We start from the raw sequence: 25,439 nt of genomic DNA on the forward strand, positions 1-25,439 counted from the left end.
AAAGAAATGCTGTGGATCGTGAACAGTATGGATTCAGTTTGTCTTTTTACTGCAGTTCTGTAACACTCCATGTTGATTAAAACACTGTTTCTTAGCCTCTATTAAGCCGGAACTTGACCCAACAATTTGTTTACTGCCCCGTAGTGCTTTAAAACCTTGCATTTTAATGCCACCCAATTTGGCAAATGTGTCCTCTCACTATATTTTGACACCAGTGCTGCGTTGCAATTGCCAATGTTGTATATAGAATACATTTTTATTATGATGTCAATGTCAAATGTACAAATGGGTAAACAAAACATTGTTTGACGCAGATGTCCAAACATGTTGTTTAGAGAAACTAGCAAGTTAATACATCCATGCAAGTAATAGACCATAAAAAATGATGTAGTGATGCACAAGTGTTTATGCAAAGTCTTTTAACAGTTACCGGGCAAAACGAAGTCTTTAAATCATAGCGTCAAGACTGGAAATATTTAGCTCGGTTAACTTGAGTAAGGAATATTTTTTATATAAATAAATCTGTTGATCTAATTATGAAATGGCTTTGTGTTTCCTTTGCATTAGCATGCAATTATGTTTGAAAGACCAATAAAAAGTATTATTTCTGTGAGAAGCAAGCACATACTTTTAAACAAAATAACCTTTCTAAAAGAGGGCAGACACAAATTAACCTTCTACATTAATGTAATGTAAAATCCCATCATCTGCAGATCCAAAAGAGGTCATAAAATGAGCCTGACAGTGTTAACAACCCTGTGATTGTAACCTGCAAACGTGGCACCCTAATTCATACATTTCCTACATACATACAAATGCTTTACATTCACAAGTTATGCAGTAAATATACTTTATAAACCTTTTAAGCTTTGAAAATAAATCTTATTTTGAGCCCAGAGCACGTAAACTGCACACTATTCAGCCGCTGCTTTCGGTTTGCTCCTCTTCTCTTTACGTTTGGCCGGTTCGGCCGCCGCCTCAACCTCGTTCTCGTCCTGATCTTCAACATCTCTGGGAACATCTGCGGAGGCAGAGGGGGCGCTGTCCACCTCAGATCCTGGAGGGGAATAGAGAGAATGTGACGAGGAATTGAATTGAAAATGGACATTCAGAGGCGGACTGCATGTGGTTCGGTACCTGTGGTTATCTGCATGCTCTTGCTGTATCCTGCAGCTGAAGACATGGCTTGACCCAGGGCCTGATTGGTGCCCAGAGGCTGCTGAGAGCTGCTGGGTTTGCTGGAGGACGATCTCTGGCTACTCTTGGCATCTTTGCCCGGTTTACTCCAGTACAGATTCTCACCTACCTGCAGAGCGGCACCCATCTTCTGCGCCATTTCAATCAGCTGTGTGTGAAAGAGAGATCTGTAGTAATGCTCATAAGCGTGAACTGGCTTTTTCATCTATACACGTCTACTGAGACGCCTTCATCTGGTCAGTGTTTGAAGGCAGAATAGATGAAGCCTTCATTGCCATTGACACCCTAAAATCCTGCGGTGCAGTTTGCTCGTTGTTTGAAAGAATAAACCTGGCATCCAATGTTACTAAATGTTTGCTTGGTTATGTCTACAGCTCACTTTAATTAATTGTAGATCATTAGTGGTGACGTTTTAATGTCTTGGAAATCTGTCCGAAACCAGCATCCTTACGAGGTGCCTTCATATGCAAATCACTTCCTACGAAGTCATTGACTGTCTAGACAGCGGGGCAACAAGGCAGCTGCCTTAGCTTTTAAACAAGGCCTTTATGCTGACTGTGAAAAGCCTAGTTCTGTGAGATTATGTGAGGTCAGATACCTCTGGGTCAAACTCAGTGTTGCTGCTGTTGTCGACCTGGGCATGGACTTTCCTCTCCATTTCCTGGTATTGCAGCAGGGTGGCTTTCTTATCGCCCTGATTATACAGAAACACTGCAAAGTTGAGATTCACCAGTGGGTTTGACCTGTCAGACAATATGTACTCAGCTAGTTCTGCATACATTTATATACAATAAAGATTGAACATAGTATAGACCATTTCAAGGACTGTTCGATGGTTTAAGGAACTGACGTCTATGTCCCTTGAACATTTTCGGCTAGTATTCGACAGCAGCAGGAGGCGCTTGATTTACACCGACAGATACGATTTTTATAGAATGTCATTATCTCCCCAATTCCCAATGTGCTCTAAGTCCTCATGGTGGCGTAGTGACTCGCCTCATTCTGGATGGCGGAGGATGAATCTCAGTTGCCTCCGTGTCTTATCACGTGGCTTGTTGAGTGCGTTACCGCGGTGACATAGTTTGTGTGAAGGCTTCACGCTATTCTCCGCAGCATCCACGCACAACTCACCACGCACCCCACCGAGAGCGAGAATCACATTATAGCAATCACGAGAAGGTTACCCCATGTGACTCTACCCTCCCTAGCAACCGGGCCAATTTGGTCACTCAGCACGCCCTGGATTTGAACTCACGACTCCAGGGGTGGTAGTCAGCGTCTTTACTCGCTGAGATACCCAAGCCCCCATAGAATGTCATTGTTAAAATGTGGACCATGTTGTTCGGTGGCTGGATGCTCCCTGGATGCCTGGAACTAATGGAAATTGAAGTGTTTACATCTCCGAAAAAGCAAACACAAATGGACGCATGAACTGCTGCAATGAAGCGAGATGGCTGGATCCGTGCAGTACTAACAACTGTAGCACACATCTTAGCTCTGGTAGGTAAACTAAATTTTTTCAACTAATAGTGAGTTTGATAGGTAGAGTTTAGCTGGCTAGTTAAGTCAGATTATTTCTTTGCAGGCTCTAAAAGTGACTATAGCTCACTCCCATTATCATGAATGAAGCTGCGCAGGTCATTTACATTTAGTCATTTAGCAGATGCTTTTATCCAAAGCGACTTACAAATGAGGAACATAAGCAATTTGTCAAACAAAACTCAACAATACAGTATTGCACTGACAAGTTCTCGGAGTAGCTGGAGTAGTATAAAAGCTACCACAGAAGAGACACACAAGGACGTTTTTTATAACAATAAAATAAAAAAAACCTTACCTTGTCTGCAAGTCACGCGCTTGCTGCGTTAACAGCTTCATTAATCATAATAGGAGCAATCCAATATTACCGACCTTTGCCACTGAGGAAATTATTGTGAGCATCTACACTCTGATACACTTTCATCTCTCTGGCGTAGATGCTCAGTATCAACAACGCGTCTGGAAAAGTTAGTTCAGGTAAACGTTTGATGTTCTTTGAGAAAATTTGTTGACTCAGAGTCTCATTTAAAGGATCCAGCAGTGACACCTCATTGTTTATTTTCAGTTTATGTACACATCTTGTTTGTTCTGTTTTAGCTAGTCTCAAAGTATGCGCTAGTAATTTTATTTTGACAGTTCTGGGTTATAAAAGTGCAGCTACCGGAAATGCTTCAGGGCGAGACATGCGCCGTAGCGTTCTAATTCCTTTGTTATTGTTTACATCCTTGAAACGGTCTATGGATTCATGTTTAAAGAACATACTCATCTAGCTGTATCGCCTGCTCGTAAGATCTGCGGGCGTTATCCGCGTCATCCAGATTAGTCAGGGCAACTGTTGAGGGTCAGAGCACAAATGTTAATCAAATCACCTTCATGTGCAGGTGACAGTAATGTGTTACATTACTGCATCCAAACACTGCTTGTAACAGTTGGTCTGATTGGTCACTTTGTACCTGCCAGTAGCATGTACAGCTCGCTCATGCGTGGCTGCAGGTTGATGGCAGCGCTCAGGAAGTGAAATGCCGATGCATACTGCTGCATGGTCAAGTGAACCAAACCCAGATTATAAAGAATCTTCCAGTCGAACGGCGAGAGATAGTTGGCACGCTTCAGACAGCTGATGGCCTGGAGGAGAGACGGAGATGAGAAAGAGAGAAAAGAGAGCATGCGACATTAAAACAAAGCTTTGAAGTTTTCCTGTGGCAGACTGTAACTCACAGCCACATATTTCTTTTTGCCGAAGAAGCACATTCCGATGTTATTCCAGAGTGGGGGGCTTTCAGGGATGGCATACGCCGCCACACGATATTTATTCATGGCCACGTCGAAATCTCCATGAGTCTGCATCATGCTGCCGGCCGCGAGGATAGCCTGAGAGAGAGAGAGAGACACACACACACTCTCTCAATGTTACTGACATTTACTGAGTTAGTAAGACCGCTCAGGGCTTACACTAAACTGTATCCCACCTTGAAGTTATTGGGGTCATATGTCAGAGCGTTTCCGAGGTGTTCAAAGGCTTTTTGATATTTGCCGAGCTGAAAGAGGCAAATAGACTAGAGAACTTGCAGTAGTAAACAAACACTCACACTGTACGACACTCATATGAATGATAAGTATACAAGTGCAGACTGACACAATAACATACATTATGTAATATAATGATGGATGTTGCACAACCAGTAAGTGCAGTGATTGTCATGAAAGTTTCACATCACTCACCTGCATGTAGAGCAGGCCGAGTGTACTCAAGAGCTCAGTGTTCTCAGGGGAAAATCTGGAGCAAACAATAAAGAGGAGTAACTGGGTGAATCTCTCGAAACCTGTGAAGAACATGTCCAGAAATATAATGGCTTTAAATGGTAGTTTATTTTACTAAGTTTTTTTCTGAAATGGTTTTGCGTTTCTTTGCAATAGCTTTATCCATCCCTTATAAAATATACCATGGTTTTAGTACTAAAATATTTATGGCTTATTTTAGCTTATTTTGGTGAGGCAAGTGGCTTGTTTTTCCAGACCAGGTCGCTTGCTTCTCTTGCGAGATCTGGCAACACTGCAACTGGTATTTCACCCACCCTTAGCTCAGAGTACTGTCATTTAAAAAATAACATTATTAACCGTTCTTTTATTTTGTTCTAACCGGTTACCATTTGGAAAGGAGGCTATTGAACTTCTGAACCGAACGGAAAAGTACTATTTTTGCTCAGAACGAACCAAAATGAAAAACATTTAGTTTTTAGTCCCCCGATTTGTAGTAAAACCATAATTTCCACAAAATTTACCATGGATTACTACAGTAACCATATTTTAACCATGGTATTTGTGGTAAAACTGTAGTAATAACTGGAAAACCAAAACTATGGCAATAAAAATCATAATCATTCCGCCAAAAAAAAAAAAAAAAAAAGTTAGTTAGTTAGTTTTACTATAGTAGCACCATGGTTAATTTGTGGTACATGTACCATTTTTCAAACCATGGTTCTTACCACAAAACATGCTTAATGCAGGTTTAATATAGTAAAACCATGGTTAATTTTCATATGGGCACATTTTTTGATTGAAATCATGATTTGGAAAAAAAGTTGTACACAATGTTTATTTTTAGAAGAATTATTTAATTATACGATTATGGGGGGGGGGCTGGTAGCTCAGTGAGTATTGACGCTGACTACCACCCCTGGAGTCACAAGTTTGAATCCCAGGGTGTGCCGAGTGACTCCAGCCAGGTCTCCTAAGCAACCAAATTTGCCCGGGTTGCTAGGGAGGGTAGAGTCACATGGGGTAACCTCCTCATGGTCACGATTAGTGGTTCTCGCTCTCAATGGGGCGTGTGGTAAGTTGTGTGTGGATCGTGGAGAGCAGCATGAGCCTCCACATGCTGTGAGTCTCCGCGGTGTCATGCACAACGAGTCACGTGATAAGATGCACGGATTGACGGTCTCAGAAGCGGGGGCAACTGAGACTTGTCCTCCACCACCCGGATTGAGGTGAGTAACCGCATCACCTCGAGGACCTACTAAGTAGTGGGAATTGGACATTCCAAATTGGGAGAAAAAAATATACAATTATGGCAAAAATGATTTTATTAAATAATTTTTGTCAATTTTTTATATTTACAATTTTCGTATATACGGTAAATATTATAAAGATTTTTTGTTTGCGAAATAAATTAAAAAATTGCTTTTATCTTCATTGTACTAAAGCCAAAAGAAACAAAAATATTATCTGGAAAATATTTTCTTAAGTTGACAGTGTATCTTTCTTATGTCATTTTTGATGTAGAACCCTGAAAAGAAACTCTACTAATTCAATAATAAAAAAATAAAAAAATACATTTGTAAAAGTATACAATAAACAATAAATATTTTTTCAAAGCAGCTTTACAGAGAAAAATGAATTAATTAATAATATTTTTTCCCAATATATGTGAAATTCTACGCCAATTTATTTTGATTTCTGTTTTTATTTCTTACTATGGCTTTCAATACAATAAAATAATTGGGATTAATTCAATGATTTCAGAATGAAACAAAGTCAAATAATGTCACAAAACTTGTCATGTTTTTTTTTTTGCTTGAAGGGTCTCCGTAGTGGATGAGGCGTAAACATAGTAAAAATAATGTGTTTTCAAACGAAAACATGGACGTGGCCAAAATCACATTGTGCCAGGGTCCAACATGGAAATACCACACTTCAGAACGGTCCAAACAGCAGCACTGTTTTAAAACCAGACCTTTACTGCAATGTAAAATCCAAAAGTTCTCCATCATACGAGCGTGGATCATCCCAGCAGCGAGCTGTTATTAATTCATACTGTCTGTGAGGCAGATTTTCATCTATCGCGAGGTGAACCGGGAGGGAAACGGGAGCTCTGCGTCAGGTCCCTGAGATCTCCTCTCAATACACCACATCCCACAGCCGCATTACTAATTCATCAGCTCAGTGGTGAGGCGGCGGTAATGAGAAGATCGGAAACACACACGGGCTAAAAACCCCCCCACAGTTCTCTGATATCTGAGCCAGAATTATAGTGTATGTGTGGACAAAGGGAGGAGAATTTTTCAGAGTCATCTCCGTTTCTTTTCTGGGGGAACAAAGGAAAGTCAACACCAGTTATCAAGAGTCATCAAATCATGGGATTCCCGTGGAGAAAAGCAGATTAGCGATTCCTTTTGCAGATTCATTTTTTTAATATTAAAAGTTAGTTCACCCAAAAAACAAAAGTTATCATCATTTACTAACCTCCATGTAGTTCCGATTCCATATATGATTTTCTTTATGACCATGGAACCCAAAAGAAGTTTAAGGCCACACTAGGCCGAAATGTGTCAGACCGCAATTCGTAACACAATGCAAGTATGCGTTGCATTCTCAACATTGCCACAAGGGGCGCTATAGTGGACAATAGTGTGAACTGTCCGCTTCTTCGGCGAGTTTTCTCTTTCAAGTCAACCACTGTCGTGGCGGAGCAACAATTTGAAGAGAATATTGTTGAGCAAGTATAGAAACTTACCTGAATAATAACACATCCAGTTTAATGGCACAGACGTTAAGGTAACTCTATCGCCCCTTTGAGTTCTGAGGTTTGTTCCCGCCACAATAACATAAGAATGTATGTTAAGTATCTTCAACCGGACTGCGCGTTGACAATTTAGTTTGAAAATGCATCGATTTCACTACATTTACACCCCTCATCCACCTTAGATCAGCATTTTCCTTAACTGAAAACAGCGTTTTGAAAATGCTATCCATTACTGCGTACTTTATTAACGATGACGTTAAGAAACGTTTTTTGTTTTTTTCCAATTTGGAATGCCCAATTCCCAATGCACTCTAAGTCCTCGTGGTGGCGCGGTTACTCGTCTCAATCCGGGTGGCGGAGGACATATCTCAGTTGTCTCCGCGTCCGAGACCGTCAATCCACGCATCTTATCACGTGGCTTGTTGAGCGCGTTACCGCGGAGACCTAGCGCGTGTGGCAGCTTCACGCTATTCTCCGCGGCATCCACGCACAACTCACCATGTGCCCCACCGAGAGCGAGAACCACGTTATAGCGACCACGAGGAGGTTACCTCATGTGACTCTACCTTCCCTAGCAACCGGGCCAATTTGGTTGCTTAGGAGACCTGGCTGGAATCACTCAGCACCCCTGGATTCGAACTCGCGACTCCAGTTGAGGTAGTCAGTGTCAATACTCCCTGAGCTACCCAGGCCCCCCAAGAAACTGAGTTTTTACACGAAAACGAATTAGTGGATGTGGAAACATCTGCGCTGCTCTTTTCCATACAATGAATGTGAATGCGGACTAATATTGTCAAGCTCCAAAAAAGGACAAAAAAGTGTAAAAGCATCAAAAAGATTATAATTAAAGTAGTCCATATGACACAAGCACTATATTCCAAGTCTTCTGAAACCATACGATAGCTTTGTTTGAGGAACAGAATAAAATTTAAGGCTCAAAACATTCTGTATGCAAGTTTTTGAACACAAATGCTTCTAGCATCGGAGGTTCAATTTCACACTTCACTGCGTTACGAAATGCGCCAAAGTGCAATTTATAATGCAACGCATGTAGATGCATTTTTATTTTAGGGAGACGCGCCTCCACATGGGGCACTACAGCAGGAATTAGTAGGATGGTGTGATTTTCAGTCAATGATGACTTAAATTTTGATTTGTTCCTTGCAATAAGCTATTGTATGGCTTCAGAAGACTTGGAATATAGTGCATGAGTAATATGGACTATTTTAATGGTGCTTTATTGTTCTTTTTTAAGCTTATCAGCCTCAGTCACCATCCACTTTTCCTTTTCCATGTTAAGACTAATTTATAATAGTTACTGTTTGCTATATACTACATAATATTTATTTAACAGGCCTATTTAACATCATCTCTGGATAAGCAGTTTGCTTCATGGCCCAGTGTTATTATTAAACCCCAAAAAGCTGTAATTTAATTAAATAAATATTCTGTATGTGCTGCAGGCAACAGAGTGCTCTGCTCTCTGTCATCTACTACACACACCCAGAGCCCGCGTGATGCTCATGATCATGTGTTTTCAGCGTACGAGCGGCCGGCTTCATACATTCATTTTGAAGCACGCAGCACATACAGAAAATACATTAATTTAATTAAATTTCAGCCTTTTGAAATTTTAATTTGATTCATTATGCATTCAAACATTCATTTTCATCCCAAATATGTCAAATTCCATGACATTTTGCATTTTATACTTCATGCAATTTTCATGACTGGATTTAGTGATTCCAGCCGCGGAAATCATAAGGTCCTACGTGTGATAACGGCGGTACAAGCAGACTCCGATCGTTGAATGATTGAAAAGTTATTTACATACTGAGGTGTACAGGCCACATCACCACGCTACACCTCAGGGTGTGAATTCATTTAAAAAAAAGTGTTTGAACCCTGAGGCTTCTTTTCTTTTGCCTAAAAATGATGAGAAATAAAAAATGATGAGAAGTTCGGCTTCTTCCGTGGCACACACTAGGCTCAAGAAAGAAAGTCATATACTGTAGGTATGGAACGACATGAGGGTGAGTAAACAATAACAGAATTTTTATTTTTTGGATCGAACTATCCCTTTAAGAGGACAAACTATTTCAGTGAGAAATCTGTTTCTGAAGGTGTCTCCGGGATATGTTTTCTGAGGAAACTTGAAATATATACAGAAAAGAAGAAAAGGAAAATGACAAGGTAGAGAGAGCAAAAGAGAAAAGAGAGGTTAGGCTAGTCACAGTGAGACAGTAAATGTGATTAATTACAGCTAAGAGCGCCTCACTGATCCCAGCATGCTTTACTGCCTTAGGCGTCTCATCTGTGCTGTGGCAGAGCAACACGCTGAGTGCTACTCCAGGCGTCTGAAGTTCCTCTCTGTCTTGTTTTGTGTAAAATGCATCTTAACTCACAGTGAGCAAAACATGACAATGGTGTGAAAAGAGACATTCCCACTAGTGGTCGACCGATATATCGCCGAGGCCGATAAATCGATCGATATTCTGATATTTTTTAAATGTTGTTCATACATTGTTAGTTCTTGTTAACATCTAAAAATGACTAAGTATGGAACAGTTGATCCGATCAATGTTTTGCATGCAGTGTCTTCGTCCAAGGTGCCATCAAGGGCCATGAGGACAGTCGCATTATCTCGCCATGGACCAACCAAATTTTAGCAGCTATTTGACCAGGATAAAAAAAGTCGGATCAAAATGAAATGTGGTTCGGTCTGTGCAAAATGTGAAAAAAATTGTTCATTAAATATTAGAGATTATTTAAAAAAAATATATTTTTTCGAACTATTCCGCCCGATCGGAACCAAACCAGTGCATTAATAATTATTTTTTTAAAAAGTTGGAACTTTCGATGCACTGTTGCAACAGTACGCCAAAACGTATAAGGTGGGCGTGGCCACTTTTTCTTAAATGGATAAAACTCTTGAACGGAATGAGATATTACATTTTAAACAATAATGTAGGAGGTCAATCTGAGGACACATGAAAAACATGCGTACCTATACCTCTTGGTGGTGCTGTAACAGTCAGGATTGTAAACAATACCATATCTCTGATACATAACCTGATGTTTCTGAAAATTAAAGCACTTTATCATTGTTTTAGTTGCTAACAGACAGTCTAATTAATAGGGATGCACCGATACCACTTTTCCTCTTCTGATATCGGATCGGAAATCTCAGTATCGGCCGATACCGATCCCAAGCCGATACCAGTGCTGTTTTTTTGCATAATCAGAATATCTTTACATTATTGTGTGGAACTAACTGGGAGTACTCTTTAATATGTAAAGAAACACAAACCCCTAACTACACATTATTTCAATATAAATGAATAGTTTATTAAGAAACACTTTATTATTAACTAGTTTACTGGATAATGTAGCAGCAAAATTAACATTAATTCCAGTCTTCAAGTCTTCAGTTGAACTTGCATCTGGACTTTAAAGTTTCAGATCTCTTTTTTGTTCAGTTTAGTTGTAAGACATCAGTCCACTTTTCATTCACACAGTTATTTTTTGGAACCCATTCAACTTAAATATTGTTATGATGACAATAATAATGATAATAAATTGTATATTTAATCATTTTAATTTTAAATACAACAGTAATATATTTAAATCGTGCACTTTTTAAACCCTCACGCTTTTATTTTGACATTCTGAACTCTCCAGGAAGTCCTGTATGTGTCTGTTTGTAGGCAAGTTCACAGTAGTTTAATTCACTTCTTATTCAAATTCTGGTCAAATGCTCCTCCGGTGCCATTCCAAATGCATATTATAAGTGAACCGAACTATTGAGCATCTACATCCGAGATGCTGTTCTTGAGTAGCGCTCAAATATTGCGCACCGCTGTGAAGGCTAAATAGCCGTGAGTGCATCACCAGCCTGTATGCGAGTTTGTGTCAACAGAGCAGCACTATTCTCTAACACGCTGGCGCTGCACATACTATATATTTACTTAATAAACACAGCCTTTTGTGATTCACAGAGCTATCGCACGTCTTCAAGTGTCTTTGAATAAAATGCACGAGTCATATGAACTGCTTTAATGGTGTTTTAATGGTTCTTTTATGTCATTTTTGGAACACACAGTATCAGATTTGGATCGTGCTCGTCGGACCGATACTCGATCCGTCTAAAAGCTTCAGTATTGGAGCCGATACCGATCCAGGTATCAGATCGGTGCATCCTTACTAATTAATACTTAATATCTGTTACATATGTACTTAAAGGACCTTAAACGCCTGAACCAATTTAATTGCTGCTTGCAGCTATATTTTTAAATTGTTGTTGTTGTTATTATTGTTGTTATTTAATATGTAAAGTACACTTTTCAGATGTAAGATGTAAGTTCTTAAATATCAGCTTTTGATTATGAGGTGAAATATGTTTTCTATAATATTCACCCATCTATTCATTGTTTAGGCCAAGTCTTGATTAGCAACAGTGTGAACAATGCTGATACGCAAAGGTTAGCCAGTCACAACAGTGGTCATTTACGTTTAGCAATAACAGCCAAAAACAGTTTGATTTACCAGACTAAATTAAGTTTTTTGGTGCAAGAAACCTTAAAACTGAAGTGTAATTTCTGCACCACTGCACCAAACGGAATTGCCAAAATAATGCCTTCTGAATACGCTGTTTGACAGCAGTTGATTGAGCAAACAGATAGTCCCGCCCCCAACTCACACCATTAAGTCAAGCCAGTGTTGTTGTGTCGGGCTAGATGGATTATATTTTTCAAAGAAATTACCCAACAAAATGACTTACTTTTAGTTGTCTCTTTATAGACCTTATTCACAGCAGCGCTATCTTTGATTCTTGACAGGAATGACGACGAGGTTGTGAAGGATAGACTTACTGTCTATTCAATGGGCTGTACTGCAGTTTAAAGTGTTTTTGGATCATTCCATGGACAAAACATTGATAAAATATCTGTCCAAGAACATTCAGTATACAAAGAACTCCAGACAACATGAGTTGTGGAAAATCAGGTGATCTAGGAGCTTTACAAAGCTTTATACCATTCATGCCATTGAAGAGACTGTAAGTCTATCCCTCACAGCCTCGTTGTCATTCCCATTAAAAATCAAACATGGCGCTAGCGTGAATAAGGTCTATATTAAGCTGGGATAAGAGGAAGTATTTAAACACCGAAAAAGTTGCACACTTCAGCTTTAACTAACATTGTAAGTGGATTTCAGGGGGAAAAAAATGCTACAAAAGTGAGGAATATTTATATAGATAAGTGTATGCAGACATACTCGACAGCGCTCTTGTAGATCTCGATGGCCTTCTCTGTGTCGCCCTGCAGTAAGTGCATTTTTCCCAGCATCATGTAGGTCAAATCATGTTTATTCAGCTGCAGCGCCAGATTCAAATGCTCTTCTGCCTGCGCACACACACACCCACACACCCCCCATCACACATACACACATACAGACACACCCACACACACACGCATACCCCCCCACACACAACCACACACGCACCCCACCACACATACACACATGCACACACCCACACAAACACACAGGCACACCCACACACGCATGCGTACACACACACACACGTACCCCCCCACACACACCCCACCACACACACATGCACACACCCACACAAACACACACACACCCACACAAACACACACACACCCACACGCACGCACACCCACCCACACGCACACACGCATACACACCCCACCACACACACCCCACCACACACGTATACATACACACATGCACACACCCACACGCACACCCACCCACCCACACGCACCCACACACACGCCCACACACACGTGCATACAACCCCCCCCCCACACACACACACACACAACCACACAAACAAACAAACAAACAAACACACACACACACACACACACACACACACACACACACACACTTAATACTGCATTAACTGAGCAAAAGGAAATGTTAATATTTCTCTGTCAAATCTGAAATCTTTCATACAACAAATAAAAAAAGAATAGGTGTTAAATAATAATGTATGTACTCAATAACAGGCCTAATATTCACTGTCACAGCTGGAAGTTCTGCATGAAAACATCATACTAGCAGAACTTACACTCTTGAAGTCTTTGGTGTAGATGTAGCAAACGCCCAGATTATGGCTGATTTCCTGCCAAGTAAAAATGATCACACATTTACACAATATTTCACACGTGTCATTCATTTTAATGTGGCATATTTCTGAATAAAACAGGACATTCAATGAGCACAAATGTATGAAAAATAAGAGGGCTCGGGGAAGTCGTTTTAGAGCCGGAGCAAGTTATTACATTTTCATGAAAGATTCAAGACATTTCTTCTACGGAATAATGTGCACAGATGAATCGTGCACAATAAGACCAAGAATGTGTATTCAGGGGTTCATTTTGATTTTGTGTTGACTTAACGTTGGTAACGGAACATAATAACAGAGAATGTGATGACATCAGTGCACTGTTGGCTCAACAACCATAACGGATGAAAATAAATAGCTTCTACTCAGAAACATACACATTTATACCATTGTTAGCTTTACTTAATTTTCATTAAAATTAAGAATTTAAGTTTTACTAACTCAAACGATCAAGTGCAGAACTGAGGTTGTGGGGAATACCCATAAGCTCTTGTGCTTGAATAATTTAAGTACATTTGTTGGGTCGAAAGGAACTAACTGGGTCATTTATAGAGAATTTTTTTAATTTATTTTTAGCTCTTTTTAGTGTTATTGATGTTGTTTTACTCTAATTAGTTTTTTTTGGTGTAAAGTCACTATTAGGGTGATTAGTGTTTTCTTTGGTGAAGTTAGTTCATGTTCAGTCCATGTGATTTTTCATTGTGCATGTGAATGTAAATGGCTAAAGTGCAGCTTTATCTGCACTTCTTTGGGGAATCAAGTTATTACAGGGTTCCTCCTTTTTTCAAGACACAATTTTCCATATATATATATATATATATATATATATATATATATATATATATATATATATATATATATATAAGCAAAAACACAAGAGGTCATGATGTATACTATGGTTATTGGATGGTTACTTTTTTTGAATTCCTTATTTGACAGATTACATTTTATTTTCAAATGTTTTTAATTGAATAAAACTCTGTTGTATGAGTGACTGGCTTCACACATTCAATTTAAAGCACACAGCACATGCAGATTATATATTTATTCAATTAAATTCCAGCATTTTGCAGTTTAATAATCCCACTACGACATATTGCGATTTTAATTTGATTGTGCATTCAAACATTCATTTTTGTCCCAAATATGTCAAATTCTGTGACATTTCAGGTTTTATTGCTAATGCCATTTTTAAGACTGGATTCAGTGATTCCGTCCGTGTTTTCCCGCATCACGGATATCATCGTTCCCTACATGCGGTAACCTCAGTATAACAGGACCCAATCATTGAATTCGGGGTGTGAATTCAATTTAAAAAACTAAAAGTTTACAAAATGTTTTTGTACTTAACACAACAGCAATGTTAAACGAAAAAAATCATTTTCAAACCAAATTCATATTTTGTTAGTGCAAAGCAGAGATGACAGCATATGAGCGGAGAATGTACGTGACAGGACTTTGTTCATGACAGTCAACTGTTGAAGTTGTTTCCCAGTGTGCAGCCACGAGATGAATCCGAATTTGTGTATTTGACATCCTGAGTCCTGATCATTACCATGCTTTTGAACATGTAACAAAGACCTGGTCAGTGACACAAACAGTTTTATTATACTAAAATATTTTCCAGGACATTTAGGAATTTTTCTCATTTTCTGCTAAATTCCAGGTTTTCCAGGACACGTGGGAATCCTATATTGTTTTCTTTTGAGCCAATTAAATTAAGTAGAAACAATAATATTAAAGTTCATTTGAAACAATGTGCTATTAGTTGTTAAATCTTATTTGTGTGACATACCTTTATAAGAAAATAAAGTTGAATGAACTAATACATTTGTGTATATCTAACAAAGGTTTTCAAGTTGTGCTGACTAGGGATGCATACTGAGTCGATACTGATACCTGGATCAGTATCGACTCCGATACTGAAGCTTTTAGACGGATCGGGTATCAGTCTGACGAGCCCGATCCAAATCCGATACTGTGTGTTAGTCATGTTCGTTACAGTCAAGCTCCAAAAATGACATAAAAGAACCATAAAAACACCATTAAAGCAGTTCATATGACTCGTGCATTTTATTCAAAGACACTTGTAGACGTGCGATAGCTCTGTGAATCACAAAAGGCTGTGTTTATTAAGTAAATATATAAAATGCACACAGAGCGCCAACGCGTTAGTGAATGCCACACACTCGCAGCTATTTTGAGCGCAATATTTGAACGCTACTCACGAACACCATCTCAGATGTAGAAGCTCAATAGTTCGCTTCACTTATAATATACATTTGGAACGGCACCGGAGGAGCATTTTACCAGAATTTGAATAAGAAGTGAATTAAATTTACTGTTACTGTTAATTTTGCTGCTACATTATCCAGTAAACTAGTTAATAATAAAGTGTTTCTTAATAAACTATTCATTTATATTGAAATAATGTGTAGTTAGAGGTTTGTGTTTCTTTACATATTAAAGAGTACTCCCAGTTAGTTCCACACAATAATGTAAAGATATTCTAAACTGATTATGCAAAAAAAAACAGCACTGGTATCGGCTTGGGATCGGTATCGGCCGATACTGAGATTTCCGATATTGGAATCGGATCGGAAGAGATCGGTGCATCCCTAGTGGTGACATAAAATAACCCTAAATTGAATTAACTTAAGACACATGATGCAAAAATGCTACATATATACTGTATTATAAGTAAATCCAATGCATAATTGTTTTTCAGTGTGGATGTGTATTTACCCAGTCTTTATGATTTAGACATGCAGCTTCATTATAAACCTCAATAGCAGCCTTGTGTTTCCCTAAAAGAAAACTAAACAGAGAAAACAACACAGATTATAAACAGAACATATTTCTAATCAGTTTACACACATAAACCGCATCCAAACCACCACAGGGATAAATAGGTATACCACAAAACTATAACCACAGCATGGGTAAACAGGTTTAGTGCTGTGGTGTGTGTTTGGCACTTACAGGGATCGCGCCACTTGCTTGAGGTTGTCTGAGCTCTTGGGATTGAGAATCGCACAACTCTGAAACAACTCCAAAGACTGCTGGATCTTCCCTTCTAAACGCATGATCAGAGCTGCAACACACACACACACACACACACACACACACACACACACAGTATACATACTGCAGCATACTACAAAAATGGTATGAGTTGAATGCAGGCGATATTCCGAAAATTGAGCCCAGATTTGAGAGAAATTGGGATTATTTTACAGTATTAGAATGTGTTTTACAGTGCAGATATCGGAGTAAGAGGTGAATTTATACACTGACCTTGCACATACACAGCATATTCACACATGCCTTGGGTTTCATGCAGTTGCTCTTTAATAATCGCCTGAAATCAGAACAAACACAAATCAAAACAACATTATTAGGAACATGCAAACCAAATTCGTTCACAAACCTAAACAATGCTAAATTACACAAGCAACGTAATTTATTTATCATTAAAAACCATTAAAAGTCACCGTCATGATGCTTGTATGATCTGAATTTACCTTGCAGGTCTCATAATCTTTGCGGATGTAATGCAGATGTATAAGCCAGTTTCTCCTCTCCAAAATGGGAAGCTCAGGAGCTGCAGACAGAGAGAAAAAAATCATGTCTACAGGTGCATCTCAATAAATTAGAATGTCGTGGAAAAGTTCATTTATTTCAGTAATTCAACTCAAATTGTGAAACTCGTTTATTAAATAAATTCAGTGCACACAGACTGAAGTAGTTTAAGTCTTTGGTTCTTTTAATTGTGATGATTTTGGCTCACATTTAACAAAAACCCACCAATTCACTATCTCAGAAAATTAGAATACATCATAAGACCAATAAAAAAAACATTTTTAGTGAATTGTTGGCCTTCTGGAAAGTATGTTCATTTACTGTATATGTACTCAATACTTGGTAGGGGCTCCTTTTGCTTTAATTACTGCCTCAGTTCGGCGTGGCATGGAGGTGATCAGTTTGTGGCACTGCTGAGGTGGTATGGAAGCCCAGGTTTCTTTGACAGTGGCCTTCAGCTCATCTGCATTTTTTGGTCTCTTGTTTCTCATTTTCCTCTTGACAATACCCCACAGATTCTCTATGGGATTCAGGTCTGGTGAGTTTGCTGGCCTGTCAAGCACACCAACACCATGGTCATTTAACCAACTTTTGGTGCTTTTGGCAGTGTGGGCAGGTGCCAAATCCTGCTGGAAAATGAAATCAGCATCTTTCAGCAGAAGGAAGCATGAAGTGCTCCAAAATTTCTTGGTAAACGGGTGCAGTGACTTTGGTTTTCAAAAAACACAATGGACCAACACCAGCAGATGACATTGCACCCCAAATCATCACAGACTGTGGAAACTTAACACTGGACTTCAAGCAACTTGGGCTATGAGCTTCTCCACCCTTCCTCCAGACTCTAGGACCTTGGTTTCCAAATGAAATACAAAACTTGCTCTCATCTGAAAAGAGGACTTTGGACCACTGGGCAACAGTCCAGTTCTTCTTCTCCTTAGCCCAGGTATGATGCCTCTGACCTTGTCTGTGGTTCAGGAGTGGCTTAACAAGAGGAATACGACAACTGCCAAATTCCTTGACATGTCCGTGTGTGGTGGCTCTTGATGCCTTGACCCCAGCCTCAGTCCATTCCTTGTGAAGTTCACCCAAATTCTTGAATCGATTTTGCTTGACAATCATAAGGCTGCGGTTCTCTCGGTTGGTTGTGCATCTTTTTCTTCCACACTTTTTCCTTCCACTCAACTTTCTGTTAACATGCTTGGATACAGCACTCAGTGAACAGCCAGCTTCTTTGGCAATGAATGTTTGTGGCTTACCCTCCTTGTGAAGGGTGTCAATGATTGTCTTCTGGACAACTGTCAGATCAGCAGTCTTCCCCATGATTGTGTAGCCTAGTGAACCAAACTGAGAGACCATTTTGAAGGCTCAGGAAACCTTTGCAGGTGTTTTGAGTTGATTATCTGATTGGCATGTCACCATATTCTAATTTTCTGAGATAGTGAATTGGTGGGTTTTTGTTAAATGTGAGCCAAAATCATCACAATTAAAAGAACCAAAGACTTAAACTACTTCAGTCTGTGTGCATTGAATTTATTTAATACACGACTTAAACAATTTGAGTTGAATTACTGAAATAAATGAACTTTTCCACGACATTCTAATTTATTGAGATGCACCTGTAAATGAATCTAAGTATGTAACAATATACAGTGGCCCCTAATTATCTGAACACTTAAAATACAGTAGTTCTCATATCACTGCTTCAAGTCAACATGAATCATAAACATCCGTAATCATAATGTAATTATTTATTTGTTAAGCTGCAGTGTAATATGCTGGATAATGTACAGTCAGCCGGTCATTATTGAAAAAAATACCCCTTCAGAATTATATATTTTTCTATAGTGACCGGCTGACTGTTGATTATCTCTTACACAACATATTCTTTAAAAAGCTTTTTTACGAGAGTCTGGATAAAAAGTAAGAAGCTGTTTGATCTTGTGTCGGACATTAACCAGTCTTCGAAAACACAAAGGCCGCAGCAGAATTGAAAATCTTGGGAAAACAGTTTCTATTTTGGATACAGAGGGGCACACATGCTCCCAGCAGTCTCTTCTCGCAGTTGGGGGTACACAAGACTCCTCGTCCCGAATCCAATGGGCCCCATTACAAAAGGGACTTAAAGCATCTGCATTGCTCTGCTCGTTTACAAGCCCCCCGACAAAATCTCATCCCAATCCGTTCTATTCCTGGACAGACTTTTCCCTCTGAGCCATAATCCTCTTCACGGCAAAATGGGGCCGCTAGGGAAATCCAACCCAAACAGTGCCACCCACAGGAGGGGTCCAAAAAGTCTAAGACCACTACTGAAAATGCTTCTTATTTAATTATTTCTTATACTTTTTTCTATTACATATATATTAAATTAGCAGAGTTAATACATTTTATACAATTTACACATAATATGTTCAACATCTCAGCTTTAAACCCTTTGAAAATGTTTCTTTAAATGTATTAATAAGACTCCAGACTCTGTCATACTCGCCTTTCTTTGGACGAGGTTTCTTGAGGTCTGTGGACACATCCTGGACACAAAAAATATCAAATATTAATCAATATGCGATTGAAAAGTCAATCAAAACGTGCGCTGAGCTGAATTTGTGCAAAGCTGAACACAATGCTAGAGTTAAAGGGACTATTTGTGCAAAATGCTGGATTTTAAATGCAATAGCACAGTCAAACAGATCAGTCAATAAGTGCTCATACAACCATTGCTGAATCATACATGTTCCCTTAATGGCACACATATCATATTTATATTGCGCAATGCACTGAACATAGAGTATATGCACCATTTCAACATTAGCCTACAAAATGCTAGACATATTGTAGTATAATTGTCTCTAAAATAGTTTTCTCTTCAAATTTTTATATTTCATAGCTGCCAGCAATCAGTGCAGAATGCTGTTTTATTACTGCGCATTTAACCCTTGTGCGTCAATTTAAAAAAAGTTACTCAGAGGACCTTAGAGGACAAAAATGCATGCGTCAAAAAACTGCCATAATAATATTATATATTAATATTATTTTCCACTTTCACTGACTTAGATTTTTTAACCAACATCAGTCCTGATCATAACTACCAAATATTCATTCATTTTCAGGATTTTAACCCTTTAAATGTGGTTTACATAATGCCACTGTTGTTTTTTTACACACAAATTTCTCAATGCACACATACAAAACACACTGACATCCATACCAACACACACACAATTTTAGCTGCATCATTTATTCAATTGTCTTGCAGTGCTCTATAATACAGCAAACAGAATAGGTAAAAAGCTTGTATTTGCTCCATAGGCTAAACATGAGAAAAATGGCGCCATCTGGTGGAAAATATTAAACATTTACATTTTGAAGCCAGGGCTCCAGAATGAAAGCATAATATCATAGAATTCATGATTTTATGCTTTAATGGCACTGGGGTCAAATATTGCAAATATTATTTGTCCTGAAGGTCCTGAGTGTAACTATTGTGTGTACACAGTGTATTATAGATGTATTATAGGAACTGAGGTTGAAATATCAAAATTCCCCCCAAAATACACACCTTTGGCTAAATTTATGCAGTTGACATTAACACGACCAAAATGATCGAAAAAACAAAAATGAAAAAGATAAAAATGTCCCAAACGTCGCACAAGGGTTAATGAATAAACTTTGAATTTTGACAGACGTTAGACATTAAATTATTATTATTATTATTTTATGCATATATTGCCTGCAGAATATTTGAGTCTGAGAAATGAAATGTCGGACACAGTTTTGGAGTGTTTGTGTATGTGATACTTTACAATATTATGTTTTAAATTGTGTAATTGTGAAGCACTTTGGTTTAAATGTGCTCTATAAATACAGTATAAAGATAAGGTGACATATTTTGGCATGGCAGATGATTCGTTATGTTTCAAACAGGTTTTGCTTTCAGAAATACATCTTTAGATAATTGACCTTCAGTCTCGAACAGAAACATTTAATATAATATATAAGACAGACTGTGTGTACAAAGAAAACCAATGATGGATACAACTTTAAATCTTTCCTTCGCGAGCATTTAAATCAGTTTAGAGAGCAAATTACATCGAATAACGATTACAAATTGTTTCATAATATTTCAAACAAACCCTTAGTTCTATTTAATGTATTACATATCTATTGTGTGTGTTTATTGAACATAAGCATCATTTCTCACTGTTTTCATCGTGTCGTCCGCCATCGCTCCCACTTCCGGCGGAAGCTTCCTTCACTGTGGCAAAACCGCAACGTCTGTGAGCACGTGGTACATTTTTAGTCAGGATATTTAACCCTTGTTATTTAAATGATATTTTAACCCTTTAAATGATATTTAACATTTTTTATCTTTTTCATTTTTTTTTTCTCGATAATTTTGCCTGTGTTAATGCCAACGGCATACATTTAGCCAAAGGTGTGTATTTTGGGGGGAATTTTGATATTCCAACCTCAGCTCCTATAATACATCTATAATACACTATGTACACAAAATAGTTACACTCAGGACCTTCAGGACAAAAATGTCCCCATTGAAACCCATTAAAACTGCAATATTTGATCCCAGTGCCATTAAAGTATAAAATCGTGAATTCTATGATATTATGCTTTTTTAATATTTTCCACCAGATGGCGCCATTTTTCTCATGTTTAGCCTATGGAGCAAATACATGCTTTTCCCCTATTTTCTGTTTGCTGTATTATAGAGCACTGCAGGCCAATTGAATAAATGATGCAGCTAAAATTGTGTGTTGGTATGGATGTCAGAGTGTGTTTTGTATGTGTGTGTGTGTGTGTGTGTGTGTGTGGGTGTGTGTGTGTGAGAAAAACAACATTGGCATTATGTAAACAAACTGGCATTTAATGGGTTAAAATCCTGAAAATGAATGAATATTTGGTAGTTTATGATCAGGACTGATGTTGGTTAAAAAATCTAAGTCAGTGAAAGTAGAAAATAATATTAATATATAATATTTTTATGGCAGTTTTTTTATGTGGACATTTTTGTCCTCTAAGGTACTGAGTGTGAGTTTTCTTTTTCTTTTTTAAATCTCACACTGCACAAAAAAATTATAATGCATCAAAATCAATGTTGTTGCTAGTCATTGACATATCCCAGACTGTGATAATCCCCCCAGAAATTATGAATATTTGGTAGTTATGATCAGGACTGAAGTTGGTTAAAAAACTTGTCTCATCTGGTGCTGGCCCACTGGCCTGGTTTGATAAAAGTGGGTCCACATGTCTTGGTGGCCCAAAGCAGGGCATCCAGCCAATGGGACGTCCAGTGTTGAAATAGTAATGTCAAGGGGTACAGAAGCAAAAGGGGGCTGAAGTTCAGAAAACGCACCAAGGCACGGAGTCCCAAACGAAAGACGAATACCGTACTCGGGCGACAGACTTGCTCTCTGTGGGTGCATGGCATGGGTTATGCCACCTGCTGTCAAACAGAACAATGCCACTTTGGGGGCTTGAGACAGAAGCCAAGTACCTTTAACAAGAAATGCTCTATGGGGAAGTATTCGAATCGACACAGATACTCTATGGACCGTGTACCTAAAGTTCTGCAAAAAGTGCCTTGTGCAAAATGCAGACATTTTGATATAGTTGTTTATTATTTAGACATTCAATGGTATCTATAGTACAACTGCAGTTTATATCATAGTTCTTTTCTGTTCAAAGCATTAGCTGTACATTCACACACATAAACACACTTGAAAATATATAAACATCTACAGTGAACAATTAAACACTTATAACTACTGTGAAATTATGTAGTGATTTCCTGCAAAATCCACATGCAATGTATCAGCTTTGAGCATGATTTAAATACAATTATCACAGGAGAAAACAGCAATGCAAAACATTTATATCCCTCATGTTAAGTTATAAAATCATGCACAAGTGCAAACTATATTTGCTATTGTTGCAAACACAACTGAGCCAGTAAATAAGAAATAAATTACATCTTCATTCATTTATCAGATAGAACTTTGCTCCTAGATATCCTGAATCAGGTTGTTTAACTACAATTGTTCTCTTTATGTTCGGATTTCACCACTAATGTATTTTAATTTGTTCAAAAATTTGTAATGAAAGTTGCTTCTCTCATCCGGTCCGGTGGATTAATTCCTCTATGTGTTTCTTAGCGCTCAGCATTAGTTCTGGAGTGACATACTTTCACTTTTTTGTTTTATAATTAAAATGTGCAATTTTAAAGTAGAATTCAATCTTTTAAAAAGACTGAGAGTTTATTTTAGTCCTCTTAATATCGACAAATACTCAAACAGGTGACATAGCAAACAAAACAATGTAAAATTTATTCAAAAGGGTCTTCTTTTAAGATTCAGAACAAATATATAAAGGTCGTTTTTCATCTTTTCATGTGTAACAATTCAGTTTTACTGTGTAATAATTAGTGTAATTAAGTATTCTGCTAAATCCAAAATAAATTATAGAAATATTATCTGTAAAATATTATCGCCAAAAATATTTGTTATATTTATAAATATTAAAATATTTAGATTATCATCTTATTTTTACTATTAACGTTTGTATATAAACCTTTATTTTCAATTACATTTATTTAAATGTATTTGTATTGCGCTTTTATAATAAACATATAATACAGAATATGGCTTTACAAACATCAGTATGCATGCTAAAAGGGACAGCTAAGGGTTCAGGAAATATTTTATTTTATATCACAAATCTATATGCTATATCTCTATTTATTACGTTAAAAAAATATGGCTGTCAATAAAATAAAATAGTCATAATTAATCTTATTATTTCTAATATTTACTCTTTAGAAACAAGAATGAAACATTAATAATGTTAAACCTTTTTTCTATTTATTTATTTATTTTTTAACATTTTATATTTTGAAATTTTCCGTGGACCACAGTCACCCCCTTTGTGGCCCCTCAGTTTGAAAACCCACTGTGTTAGATGGCTGTTTGATACCAGAAATGTTGTAATCGACTCCGAGTCCTGGTTTTTGGGATCGATGGACTCATTTTCTTGATTCTGAAGAAAAACCTGGAGGCAATGTAAAGTCTTAAAATAAACAGCACGTCACATTAGTTATGATTGATAGTGTGATCGACAAAAAATCATGACTTGCCCCTGAGCGAAATTGACTTTCGGTTCCCAACGCCTCGGAATCGAAGAATCGATTTTGTTTGGAAACGACTCGACTCCCAGCCCTAGTTAGCACCACTGATTTATAATAAATGTTATATTAAAAAAAAAATAATCGAATGAATTACACGGTGTCCCGATTAATTAATCGATTAATCGCAATTAATCGCATATCATAAATATTTGCTGTGAAAGCCCCTCAAATAACAATAATTCAGTATATAATGATGAAATAATTATGAATAGTTATCTTTAAATATGTACAAATAATATATATATATATATTATGCATATATACGTATGTACAGTTGAAGTCAGAAGTTTACATACACTTAGGTTGAAGTCATTAAAACTAATTTTTTAACCACTCCACAGATTTCATATTAGCAAACTATAGTTTTGGCAAGTCATTTAGGACATCTACTGTGTGCATGACATGATTAATTTTTCCAACAATTGTTTACAGACAGATTGTTTTTACTTTTAATTGACTATATCACAAAAAGGTAGGCCTTAAAATACATCCACAGGTACACCTCCAATTCAGTACACCTCCTATCAGAAGCTAATTGGCTAATTGCCTAAAGGCTTGACATCATTTTCTGGAATTTTCCAAGCTGCTTAAAGGCACAGTTAACTTAGTGTATGTAAACTTCTGACCCACTGGAATTGTGATATTGTCAATTAAAAGTGAAACAATCTGTCTGTAAACAATTGTTGAAAAAATTACTTGTGTCATGCACAAAGTTGATGTCCTAAACGACTCGTCAAAACTATAGTTTGCTAATATGAAATCTGTGGAGTGGTTAAAAAATGAGTTTTAATGACTTTGTCCTCAGTGTATGTAAACTTCTGACTTCAACTGATATATATATATATATATATAATTTGTTTTAGTTGAGATGAGGGTGGACTAGAACAACCCTGTTAGAACATTATTCCTTCATTCATTCTGTTGTTTCATTTTTCTTCAGTGTTTTACCTTCATTTAACTGTAGATGTCACTAAGATAGCAATGTTAAACACATCAAAATAATGTAATATTTCAGATTGTGAAAAGTATCCACCTTTGCTACATTACAGCTTTAACTATTTCTTTCCCCAGCTCTCCCACACATCAAATAAAGACACTATCAGTTATAAAGATTGAGCTGATAATCTTATATCAAGCTCTCATGTTATTTTTAAAGTTGCTCTGCATCCCTGTTGCACACACAGATGCTGTGCATGAAGCTTGTTCAGTTATTTAGTTTAGAAATAAAAATCTTATTTTAAATAGAAACCACTAGT

At 37.6% G+C, this 25,439-nt stretch overlaps 2 protein-coding genes across 3 annotated transcripts in view; both read right to left on the bottom strand.

Moving 5' to 3' along the window:
- The window catches only part of LOC127437111 (ribonuclease inhibitor-like), a 481,472-nt gene that overhangs the window by 23,830 nt on the left and 432,203 nt on the right, over positions 1-25,439 (bottom strand). The gene's annotated exons all lie outside the window — the stretch shown is intronic.
- On the bottom strand, positions 219-21,254 carry LOC127437115 (Bardet-Biedl syndrome 4 protein-like). 2 transcript variants are annotated; one of them, XM_051691814.1, is made up of 16 exons: positions 21,190-21,254; positions 19,480-19,519; positions 16,937-17,016; positions 16,710-16,773; positions 16,395-16,506; positions 16,158-16,230; positions 13,356-13,409; positions 12,533-12,660; positions 4,459-4,513; positions 4,206-4,274; positions 3,955-4,107; positions 3,690-3,861; positions 3,499-3,568; positions 1,796-1,940; positions 1,138-1,345; positions 219-1,057 (listed from the first exon to the last, which is right to left on the bottom strand). In XM_051691814.1, the coding sequence occupies exons 1-16, from the start codon at positions 21,211-21,213 to the stop codon at positions 915-917; spliced, it is 1,590 nt and encodes a 529-aa protein (XP_051547774.1). In that variant the 5' UTR covers positions 21,214-21,254; the 3' UTR covers positions 219-914. The 2 variants fall into 2 exon arrangements, with proteins under 2 accessions (XP_051547774.1, XP_051547775.1); XM_051691815.1 differs by lacking the exon at positions 219-1,057 and having other exon boundaries at positions 1,197-1,345; positions 1,796-1,891.

Source organism: Myxocyprinus asiaticus, chromosome 48 (assembly GCF_019703515.2).
Source record: "Myxocyprinus asiaticus isolate MX2 ecotype Aquarium Trade chromosome 48, UBuf_Myxa_2, whole genome shotgun sequence".
NCBI lineage: Eukaryota > Metazoa > Chordata > Actinopteri > Cypriniformes > Catostomidae > Myxocyprinus > Myxocyprinus asiaticus.